Here is a 12,627-nt window from a genome sequence, read left to right on the forward strand (position 1 = left end):
CATCTTACAAAGGGATGGGACAAAAAGGATCAAAGAGTGCACCGCAGCTTGGCCAAAACAGTCATTTGGTTACAGGATGTGAATTTCTAACCTTTGCGATAAGTAGAACAGATCATATTAAAGAGAACAGCTTCTCCCCAGTGTGGAGGCACAGAAGATAGCAGCTCAATCAGCCAAAAATCCATCCTTCAGTTGTTCACAGTCTGCTCATATGTCCTGCTAAAAGCCCAAAAGCCTGCTAAACACTTCCAAGTCATGTTTGCTTCCCAAGGGTTTTATAAGCTGAACTGGCAAGTGAGAGAAAAATACAGAGAGGACAGAGGAGAAAACAAAGGCTGACAGAGTAAACCTTTGTTTATACATAACTTCGGAGGTTTTCTTTGTCACTTCTGGGGCTTACATACATGCAACAGAAGTTAAACTACAGTTACACTTCAATTGTGTGTTATTTTTGCTAAGAAACAACTCCGACATTTCTTTTCTTTAAGGACATCCACCCTGCATTGGACTATTCCTTGCATTCCAATACAACAACACAGAAGTTTGAAAGCTTGGCATGAGAAACTGAATGCCTGACTAAGGTAAGATGACATTCAGAATACATGAAAAATAACTTCCTAACATTATAGCAAAGTGACGTCTTGCTGCAGAACTATATCTACTACTAAATGATAGAGTTTATCTCCTTCTCCATGTCGGTCATTATTACCAACCAAAACTAGGAGTGACCCAGAAACTGTGATTTAGATCCAGCCTTTGCGTAACGTCAGAGCAGTTCCTATGTGGGAGTAGTGACACTCCACATTACAAATTTAAAACTGGTGTCTTGCACCTACACCTACATGAAGATTTAAAAGAAAATGGCACAATTTAGGTTAAACATTGCTATGGACTGTGTGGACCTGGCACTGAATCCCTAGAGCTTCTTAGAAAAGCACCAGCCCCGTCAGAAGAGGAAGGGTATGTGGTAAGTAACTTCCTCCTCGGCTTTATCAGCTTGGAAACAATACAAGCAGCAGACCTCTTCGTGATGCTTGGTAAAAGCACAATTACTGTGAGACTGTCAAGACTGGCTGAATGTATTTATGGTATTAAATACTGCATTTCAAGTCATTAAGGCAAATCTGTATTAAAAGAGCCTCTGCTCTCCACATCAGGTCACAGTGATTCCAGAGACAAGGTGAATGGAAGAGAACGGGAGGCAGCTCTTCCTCCAACGAGGAAGAAGTTATGCAGATTTTCAATTTCCTTAAAAAGTAGGTTCTGTTTAAGCTCCACTATCAGCCGCATGCTTTATAGTTCACAAGCTTGGGGAGTTCAGGCTTTCCAGCTCCATTACTACATTTTTTTGGTGCAGGTGTTTCGGAGGTCTTTGAGCATGAGTACCCAAAAAGGAAGTTTTGATCACAAGTTTCATATTTGCTGGCAAACATACTGTCAAAAATATCTGTTTGCTTACAGAATCTTACAAAAAAAAAAAAAAGTCTGTGACAGCCCAATAAAAGCATTTCAAGTCACATCTGGAGTGTCAAAAGCAAGTAAATTAACCTTGGAGAGGCCTATTTCTACTCAATTGCTTTTGGTTTAAATGGCTTTATTCAGTGAACACTGACAGTCTGTATTTCACAACTGAAGAAGGTGAATTTCAGTCTAGAACAAGTTTGATATCAGCCATGCACCAGAAGTCTAATAGGACAAACTCATTAAATCAGACACACAGACACAGAATGGCTTCGTACTCCAGCCTGCACACGCAGAAAGCAGAGCCGTTCTCAGCGGTGCAAAAAGTCACCAATCTTACTGAGGGACTACAGACCAAGAAACCATTCAGAGGTGATCATCTGAGAACACCAGAAAGCTCATCTAAATGGGTGAGCTATCAGAAAAAAAGAGCTGATCATTATGGGAGTCACCATTTTTTCATTTCACAAAACCAAGACCAGAGTATTTTTTGGTATTGGTCAGACAATGGAAGCAGGATAGCATTTAAAGTCTGTGCTAAAGGAAAAATAAAGCAAAATGAGTACTGGCTCCACACCTACAAAATCCCATCACTTCAAGTAACCTTCAGCCTTTTTCTTTTTGTTTCAGTAAAACACTAACCCACGAGCAGAAGATTGACCTGAACTCAGCTACTCTGTTATCTCATTAGATAAATGATTCAAATGCGATGCTTGCTGCACTTACCTAAGTATTTCTAATGTAATGATCACAGCATTATCTAAGCTTTACATGATTAAAAGAAATGATTGTTTTATCTTTTAATAAATTTAGTTCCTGCTGCACTAGAGAAAAAACATTTGAAGTAAAAATTCTTTATACAAGCTCCATTAAATTTCTTTGTACGTTCCATACATGAAGAGATGAAAACGATGCAAGCATTTGAGAAATCACAGGGAAAAGAAGGCTTTAACACAATGCAGTAAAATCATCCCCTTGAAAGAAAGATTTCAGAGGGAAGTAATACTAGTTTAAACAAAAAAAATCAAACTGTAGAGTAACTAGCTTATACCTCACGAATAACAACCAGGACAACAGTATGTGAGTATGGGAAGGACAGACTATAGCAAGACATCAGGATTTCTCAAAGCCGTGGAAATACAAAGAACAGACATTTCTGGCGCTCTCATCTAGGGAGCAGTGAGCTCATGGGACAGTGAAAGCTCCCAAGGGAACTGAAAGCACAGGGAACACCACAGAGGCCAAAGGATGCCAGATCTGGCAGTGACACGGTAGCAGTAAATAACGTATCTGGTTGAGATTTAAATAAAGGGAGTCAGAGTTTCAAAACACATCTTCCAATACTGGTTACAGCAGAAGAGTAAGCACAGAAAAGACTGCTTGTGGGAATCAAAAGGTATGAGTTTTTTTCAGACAGAGGATGTTTTCAATCTCATCTATTAACTGGTAAGAACTACCAATTACAAGACAAAAAAACACATACAGAAGCCAGAGTTTAAACGAGTGTTGCCTGTAGTATGGTTCTTGTACAGAAACAACTACCAGCTCACAAGAATGCCTATCAGACAGATTTAAGACCTTTGCTTATGAAGCAGTCACGTTCAGCACTACCCCACTTGGCAAAGCAGCATGTTGTATTCACAGTAGGGTAATAAGGAAAGAAAAGGGAGGAAGAAAAAAGAAAACTAAGTACAAAAACTAATGAATATTAAGTTATGACTGGTTACCTGGATTTCTAATTCAGCAATATGTTGCTGGAGTTCAGCCACAGCCGCGATGCGGTCTGCCTCGCGGAGCCGTACTGCCATCACTTCTTCTTTACTCTGAAAAGAGTAACAGATTGAAGCTAACAAATACTAGACTTTTTGGTTGATCAGAGGCTGTGCACTGCTTTTACCCAAAATCAGGTAAGTAAAGAAAACTTAATACATTGCTGTATGCAATATCATACCTATTGATAAAGCACGTTCTAAAAAACCTGGCACACGTGCCTTACACGACAGCCCCAGGGCACTGTGGCTTCTCGCACCCCTCATGAGGATAAAGCCAGCCAGTAACCTGGCAAGGTTCGGGCTTGACAAGAATAGTAAGGTTTCTCATTCTACTTTAAACTTCAGCTCCTATTTTTTCATTTCAATTTTCTTTAACATTAAAATCTCATTTTCCTCATACGGTGAAATAACCTTAAAAGAATGCTGCACAGGAATTGCCTTCATTTACTGCAGTACAGAGGTAGGGAAACAAGAACCTAAACCAGTCTCTTCCATAAGAGGAAAAAACCTTGCAAGACTTATCCTTTATTTTTTGTCCATATTATGTGTGCAAAAGTTAAAGACCTAAGTTATGAGTAAATGGTGATGGATTTAGCTATAAAATGAACTAATTAAATCTAAGATTTGAACATCAGATCGAGTTGTCTTCGGTGCATTGACAGTAATAAAAATGACTCTTTTGCCCAGTGTTTTTGGGCTGTCCCCTTAAAGCCTGGTTACTGTTAGGCAATGACTACCAAAACACTCCCTTCTGTAGAGCTCCGCATTCAAATACTACTTTTACTCCCTTTTTCTGAACTTAAACTAATTTGGCAGTAATGGTCAGTGTTGAAGTAATGAACCTCATCCGTCACTGAAGACAACTGGAGTAGACAGTGATCAGAATCTGTTGTGCAGGAGTATCTTTTTTGGATATTATACACATCCAATTTTCCAGGTAGAACCACATTTTAGAGTAAAAGTTTATCTTTGTGGGACAACAAAGCAGCAGCTCTGTCAAAACCTCAAGTGATTTTTGTGAGATGGTAAATTCAAGACAATATTGTCAAATCGGCAAAAGAAAGTTTTGTGTTTGTGATTTCTAATTCTCAAGACACGCTTCTATCCAACAATAGCAGAGAAGATTAAAAAGTACATATACATGAGCACAAATCATTATTCATGATGTTGTTTACCTTGCATTCAATCTCTGCTTGTCTGCGTTTTGCTTCATTCAATTGAGCAAGAAGTCCTTTGTTCTGTGCAGAAAGATACTGTACCTTCCCTTGCAGGTTGGTAACTTCTTGCTCCGCCCTTCGTAAGTGGTTGCTATTGATCTGATTCTGAAATTTATGACAAAAAAAGGAAAGAAAATGCATGCTAAGGAAAGGTCTTTCATATTAACTGAACTCTCCAAAGTCTGACAAGAAAGACTTATAGGTCATTTACTATAAAAAAACTTTTGATGAAAAGCATTCAGAATTTTCCAAGTGTCATCAGGAAAGTCTGCATGACTTCTCGTTTATGACGGGGATATCGAAATTGCTCTAAAACAACAGATGAGTCATTGTAAGGACATCACAGCAAAGCTCCTGTACATGTGTTTTTCCCAATATCACGCTTAGGTAGGCAAACTCCACCAACAAGCTGATGCATCCAAGAACCATCAGGTATGTCAGAAATATTATGTGCACGTTTCCCTGTCCAGTGAATTCCTGAAAAAGTAATTAATTGACCTTAACTAAGATCGGTGCATTAGCACAAGTCCCATCATTTTTATCAGAAGCTGTGCAGAGACTAGTACGTAACACAAGAACCAATGCATTTCTGTCAGATGGCAGCTAAACAGCATAAGCACAAAGACTCAATGCACAGCATGGAAGGGAGAAGCACCTAACGGTTCCGAGGTTAATGCATGCAATCTGGACAGCAGGATGCCTATGCCCCCTACTGACTACAATACAAACACTGATAGAAGGAGCACATGCTACCTGTACTGAAACATCATTAACACTGCAATGAACATTTTATGAGTTAAGGCAACAGAAAAGTTCTATTCAGCTGGTGGAGAAGAGGTGCCTCTGTCAGAAATAAACCCCTGAGTGCCTTGCAGTTACCTCCTCTCTTGTCAGCAGTACATCCTTACGTGCTGTCCTGGTTTCTGGGATTGACAGATCTCGTCAAGTAAACCCCTTGTTTCTTTGTTTAGCTTCTGGGATGCACAGGTATTCCATGGGAGGATCTCCCAAAAGCCTGTTGCAAACCCTTCCCAATCAATGGCACATTGCGCTTGTATCAGTTGAAAGTTCACTGATATAATACAAACTCACCAACTTTGGTACACTTTTATTTCAGATTTGTTTGCTTAATAACAATTTATTCCCTAGTTACACAGATGAATTATTATTGTCTTTTCTGCACCAATCTCAGCAATGGTTAATCATGCTTTGTTTTTCTGACACACGAAAGGTAAAGCTTCTACTAAAATCACCTGACAGCATGCAGCTGCTTTGCTGAGAGTCCACAGTTTAGTAACAAGAGTCCTGACCTCTGGAGATAATCTAGGATACGCAATTTCACTAGAGAAAGAAAAGGCTACCATTAAAGCATGAGAATTACTACTATCAGTGTCATCAATTAGGTTTGTGAAATTCAAAACACCTTAAACATGCTTTTGTTGTTACACCAGTTACAATTTCATGAATTAAGATTCACACACATTCAGTCTTCCAATTAGTCCAAATGAGAAATTCAGATAGCTTAGTCCTGGGAAAGATTAAAGAAGAGACATCAAAGTAAGATGTATGTGCTAGATTCTCCCTTCTAGAGTCACAGCATTAAAAAGCACATTTTGGAACTAAATTAATGCCTGTAGATGGCAAAGATCACCATCAGATATGTACCATTTGACACAAGTTTGCCAGCATTCAGGTCAGTTCACATGTGCTAGGGCTCAGTAACATACCTGTGTTTCCATCTCCATCATTCTTTGCTTGGTCTCCTTCAGTTCAGCCTGAGTTTCTGCTTCTCTCAGCCGGACTGTCATCAGCTCATCCTGTAGCTCATTCACTGTGTTTTTTCTGGGAGGATCTTTCCATCTTCCAGTGGTACGAGCTAGATGACGCTAAAAAACAACATGCCATTGCTGATAATGCCTGATCTTTCCTGGTGTTTCCTTATTTCATAGTATCATAGTATCATATTATAGTTAGGGTTGGAAGGGACCTTAAAGATCATCTAGTTCCAACCCCCTGCCATGGGCAGGGACACCTCCCACTGGCTCAGGCTGCCCAAGGCCCATCCATCCTGACCTCGAACACCTCCAGGGACAGGGCAGCCACAACTTCCCTGGGCAACCTGTTCCAGTGCCTCATCACTCTCATGGTGAAGAAATTCCTCCTACTGTCTAGCCTAAATCTGCCCCTTTCCAGTTTATACTCATTCCCGCTGGTCTTATCCCCACAAGCCTTTGTGAACAGTCCCTCTCCAGCTTTCCTGTAGCCCCTTCAGGTACTGGAAGGTCGCTATAAGGTCTCCTCGGAGCCTTCTCTTCTCCAGGCTGAACAACCCCAACTCTCTCAGCCTGTCCTCATACGCGAGGTGCTCCAGTCCTCTGATCATCTTTGTAGCCTCCTCTGGACCCATTCCAACAGCTCCATCTCCTTCTTGTGTTGAGGATTCCAGAACTGGACACAGTATTCCAGATGAGGTCTCACAGGAGAGGAGCAGAGGGGCAGAATCCCCTCCCTCGCCCTGCTGGCCACGCTGCTTTTGATGCAGCCCAGGACACGGCTGGCCTTCTGGGCTGCGAGTGCACATTGCCAGCTCATGTCGAGCTTGTCATCAACCAATTTCATTTCAGGTCTCCAAGTTATACAGGGAGAAGTTGCTATAATGCTCCTGTTTGTCCTGAAAACTGGAAACCCACGGAAACGTACTACTTGCAAGAATAGACAATAAAAAAGCTGAAGAGAGTTATTCCCAACTACAATAAGTTAGTCAACTGAGACTTCTCCCTATTTCTAACCCTTGTGAACATTTAGCGAATCAGGAGTACTGACCAGGTAGTTCCTTTCTATGAGAACGGTTCACTGGCAGCACAGGCTCTCTGCTTTCTGGATCAATTTCTAACCTGCTCTGGAAGGAAAGTTTCTTGTGGCAACTGCATTTAAAGATTTTCTCACCTCAGTGGCCTTATCGACAATCACTAATTTCTTCTTGATCTCTGCATCTCAAAAATTCATAGTCTTTTGCTTTATCATCATTCACTGAAAACAAAACTTGTTGCGAGTGTATTGCTACCATACCTGCCAGTGCTCCTCCAAGTCCTTGACTTGCTGCCTTAGTTCCTTCAGACCCATCAGAGCTTCTGCTTCTCTTAATTTTACTGCAATCAATTCTTCCTGTAGCCTTGCCACATTTTCCTCATCAGGGAGAGAGCTGTTCCTCTGCAACAAGGACCATCCTCTTAAATATGGATTTGAGTAAAATTGTGCTTAGTGAGACCTACTCCAAGAATGGAATGACAACTCTTATTACTAATCAAGCTTTCTTAATTACACATCCCTTGAAAAACAAAACTCCTCAAAAATCTAAGTTCCTGGATATAGTGGATGTGTATAATGATCTTCCAACTGCCAACTACAGAAATAAATTACCAAGGCAGTCCTAGAAATTTTGACTTCCAGAACTGCCCAGACGGTATTCCTAACAAAGCGTTACTTACACTATTTTGCACAAGTCATCAAAAATATGGAGAGAAATCAGAAAGATTTTTTGCTAGTTGGCAAACATAAAGCAAATGCAGAACAGAAATTACACCTTCAGAGTTATAACTTTTATTTAGACTTACAGGAAAAAAAATGAGTTGAATCTTATTTTTTGGGAAGTAGGCCACCTGCCCTTGAAAGGGATAAAAGATACAGTGACAAAGAAACCATCTGTTAATACTTCTAAACAACCACCAGTCAAGAACAGGTCTTGCAGATGAAAGTGCATGGATGGTTACACCACCACCAGGAAAAAAGTAGAAAGACAAGAGCAAGCTAAACAGAAAACAGGAAAGCACATGGCAGGAGTGACCTGGGGAAAGTGAAACAATGATGAAAGCAAAATGATGGAAGTCTGGGAGAAAAAGAGAGAGGAAGAAAAAGGACAGTCTGCCTAACTGCAATATCCCTCCATTGGACCACTGGTCACCAAATACTCAGTTGTTGAACTGTGCTTCACCGCTTCCCTCTGTATTTCTCAGCAGTGATTGCCAGCAGAACTGTCTATTGTTGAGGTATGTGATACTGTGACAGCTGCCAGACTTTCTTGAGAGCTGATAGTACATTATCGACATGAACAGAAAACGGCACAACAGTCACTTATTAGAACTGCCTTGTTTCAAAATCAAGCAATCTGAATATTGGCAGATAGAGGAAGTGACAGGGTTTGTCTCCGAGTGGTTTTATCACTGTCAGTATAGCCAGACAAGCCTTGGGGTATCAGCAGGGTTTTCCCAGATCACACGACACGTCACCAGCAGCAGTGAAAAAGATGAGTTTGTAGGGATTTGAGGGCGTTCTTCAGTCACTTTCTCCTGTGCCCAAGTTCATTATGACAGACTGAAATACTCCTGTCCATCTGAGTTTATCCACTACACTGGAATTGTGTCCCCACTGCTCCAGATTTTCTTCACATTTCAGTTTTCAGCGTATGCTATCCTCAGGCTGACAAAGGTCAAGTAAGCTAGCAGCCTCTTTTTGAACTGAAAACTATCTTGGATCCTGAATCCTTATCAATGTTCACTTCGCTAAAAACCTCCACAGTTCTGGCCTGGTAGATTCCCATCAAGACGTCTGACAGTAGAATCTTGACTCCAGTGGGATAATCGAACTAGATCTTAAGTTCTGGACACATTCTGAGTGGTCCAATATGGCTCTTGAAAATCTCCACAAGGAAACAATTTCCACAGCCAACACCACAAGATCTGAAAAGCAGCGCTTTATGTTAGGTCAGTGAGTGGGTTTTTTCTTTGGTTTTTTTTTTTTCAGTTTTATTTTGCAGTTAAATTTTTCTTCAAAGAAAGGTAAATGTTTGACAGCTCAGACTCCAGCATCAGGAAGTTACAAGCTGGGATGGCATCCATAAACCAGCACCAATTTTGATACTAAACAGTGGAGAGATTCTGTCCCTGCCCATAACGGTATGGAGTGGGAGATACTCCAGACCTAGGAATGGCAACATCAAAGTCCCTCCTTCTCCCCTCCAGAAATATTTAGTTTTGCATCACCTCAATGCTCACCCTAAGCCCACCGCTCTTGTTGCAGGATGTAATTTTGAAACAATTGATGTGTACTGTAAAGATTCCACCAGAATCCAAGTCTTCCACTGTAGTGGGCTTCAGGAACAGAAGAAAAGTGATCCATTCTTCACAAACCTTTCCCAGGGCAAACAGATCTTAGTTTATTTGCTATGCTAACTTCTGGTTCGAAAAGCATCTTGCAGTCAGGAAAATGGAGAAGAGAAGATTCTAGAGCACAGTTATGCAAAGAATTAGAGGGACCTGTATTCTGATTCTGGTGCAATTTACCTTTTCCATCTCTAGAACTTTATCTTGCATCTCCTTCAAGGCACAATGCGATTCGGCTTCACTCAGCCTGGCTTGGACCAGCTCTTTCTCCAGCTGTAGCACAAAGTCTTCACTGTAGCGTGAACTGCATTTATGCTACAAAGTTTGCAGAAATATGTTTAGTATGAAGCACAGGTGGTTTGAAAGGGCTTTTATGTGCTATATTTGGAGTGAAAAGTACATTCAAATGCTTAATATCAGGAATACCAGCTTAAAAGGAACAGAAGTGCTTACCTTGTTCAAGTCTACTGACATGTAAGAACCCCAATGCAATGCCTCTCAAACATCTGCACCTTCACACAGCCAACTGCGCAAGACCAGACTGAGAGCCCCACTAGCACTGATAAGCAACAACTCGCACTTTTCTCTCACTGTTACCCAAACTGAAAAATTCTGAAGGGATCTGTGATTGCGTTGTGATATGCAAAGATGCTAGGAAAGACCAGCTAATTACAAGGTTAACACAAGCATCTCTCCATCTCTACTTACATAAACTCTGATTCAGCAGAAGCCTTCCATAGTCTTGGATTTAAAATAAAGCCATGGATGCGTCAATGTGCAACCCCTTTGATTTGGCCCTCTCTTCCACTCCAACCCTCGGCTCTTGTTTGCTCACAATATACATATTCCTTCGAGACTCCCTTTTAGGGCAAGTCCTGTGGATGTATGAGTAAAATCCCAGCACAAGTAACAGTATCACCCCTTTCAGACAGGCAGCACAGGCCCATGCTACAGGGAAATGTGGTTCTTTCCATGCAGCACTTGCTCCCAGCCTCCCTCTGGCCAGCCCTGCACACCCCAACACATCTCCTGAGCAATAAAATAGCGGGTCAGAACTGCACATCACTCATTCCAGACTTCAGTGGGAAGGGAAGGAACCACACAGTTCTGCTCTAGAAAGTTAACTCACCATTAACTTATTTCTGGACTGCTGACTAACTAGAATTAAAAGTGAGGTCTATCCTTTCACTTGCTAAAGCACAATTCCACATGAAACTGCATCTTCCAACAGATGCACCCAGCTGCTTATCAATGCCCCTCAGGCGACACACACAGAGCAGCTGAAATGGACTCCCTGTCTCTGGTTCTGGGTTCTGCTTACAGCACACACGGGACAAGAATGAATGCCATATGCTTTGCCCAGATAAGAAATCCTCCAGTACTTCCCAGGAAATGAAAATAGAACAGCAGATGTGGAGACCTGAATACATACTGTTGCAAAGTCGGTGGGTAAGTGTACTCTAAATAGTTTTGGACTATAAAAATCTAGCTGATGCTTGTCAAATAATAAGTGATGGGGAGTGTAAGAAAAGTTCCCTATCCACTTTCAGGCACAAGCCATGACTTCTTTAAACTGGCATTCAGATTTCACCTGCTGAAGGAACAGGTCAGCAGCACCTATCCATTTCGCCACAACAAGCTTGAAATCAAGTCTCCATATTCTGGCAAAGAAATACAACCAAGACCAAAACAGACATAAAGACCAATATTCACAAGTTCAAAGTTGTGATTTTTGCTCCTTATAAAAACAACACACAATTTTAGGAGCTTAGTATATAAAGGTGACACAAGCTTACAGTCAAAACAGTGTCTGAAAACTACTTTAAGACTGACCTCTCTAGAAAAAGACCTGCTTTTATACCGTAAGCCCTAGAATTTGTGATACAAACCACAATGTAAATCCAGATTTCCAAGCACCAGCCAAATGCTTTAACCACAGTAACACTGTTTTTCTTGGCTGTGTTGGAAAGTTGTCCATAATATAAAGCACTAAAAATGCAGTTCTACAGCCATTTACTTCTGAAAGAAACAAGTCCTTCCTTTTCTGCACACAACTGGATTTGTTTTCTCCCAACTTCTCTTAAAATTTTAGAAATGGTAAAATTTCAGAGACTGACACAACCATTCCTACTATTAGTTTGGCCAACGACAGATTATTACACGTAATTACAGAACACTTTTCTAGTACTCTGTTCTGAAGGGCAGTGAACAGGCTGCTCAGCAGCTGCTCACTAACTTTGTTTACGCACTTAAGCGCTACCTGTAGTACTTGACCAAGTACAGTACTTTTATTATCAGCTTTTTGGTTGCAAATCAGACCATAATCCATAAAAAAGTGAATTATGAAATAGAGCAAAGCCTTCCATAAGGTTGCAACACTTATTTACAAGCATATATTCCCCATATCAACTACCAGACTTAATTATTATCAGTCATTTTAGCATGAGTTCCTGAAAAGAAACTGTGCATTGTAGAGTTGCAGTACCAATAACCAAATACATGGCTATAAATTACCTTGCAATCTGACTCTTCAGTCAATGAAAATTCTATTTCCACATAACGCCCTTTGAAGAGCCTTCTTAAAAACAACTAGAGTCTTGCTGAGAAAGACAGAGATCTGCGTGCTGAAGCTGTATTTAACTGGCAGAATCACTAGATTATTCATTTTTATACATCAGCAGAGACTCTTTTTCATATAGAAACAGCAGGAGAAAAAGAACAGTGCAAAAACCGTTTAGCACATAATTATCAGGAATAAGTTAAAACAGGCTGATTGCCCTCACCCCTGATTGCTCAAATACCATGGCTTTCAGCGTGCCTCATACACAGTTCTTGATTTCCTAGTAGCATGAGGAATAACATGGAATAACTCTTCAGACACAAGAATGCTCCTCTACCACATCTGTACTCGACTCCCCGAAGCAGTGCTGCAATGGAGAATTTCTCCCTATGCACACACACCCTGTAGGCACCTCCACCATGCACCTTCAGGGCATCCGATTTCTGCTACCAAATCTC

General features: G+C 40.9%; 1 protein-coding gene across 6 annotated transcripts in view; it reads right to left on the minus strand.

Moving 5' to 3' along the window:
• EVI5 (ecotropic viral integration site 5) overlaps positions 1–12,627 on the minus strand; it is a 69,574-nt gene that overhangs the window by 27,445 nt on the left and 29,502 nt on the right. For 5 of the 6 annotated variants that reach the window (XM_054072516.1, XM_054072513.1, XM_054072514.1 and 2 more), the window contains 5 exons: positions 9,790–9,924; positions 7,520–7,660; positions 6,178–6,336; positions 4,409–4,555; positions 3,189–3,284 (listed from right to left, as the gene is read on the minus strand). In XM_054072516.1, the coding sequence (XP_053928491.1) occupies positions 3,189–3,284; positions 4,409–4,555; positions 6,178–6,336; positions 7,520–7,660; positions 9,790–9,924 (678 nt within the window). The remainder of the gene's footprint in view (positions 1–3,188; positions 3,285–4,408; positions 4,556–6,177; positions 6,337–7,519; positions 7,661–9,789; positions 9,925–12,627) is intronic. The other variant, XM_054072512.1, reaches the window with a different exon arrangement.

Source organism: Cuculus canorus, chromosome 8 (genome assembly GCF_017976375.1).
Source record: "Cuculus canorus isolate bCucCan1 chromosome 8, bCucCan1.pri, whole genome shotgun sequence".
Classification (NCBI taxonomy): domain Eukaryota; kingdom Metazoa; phylum Chordata; class Aves; order Cuculiformes; family Cuculidae; genus Cuculus; species Cuculus canorus.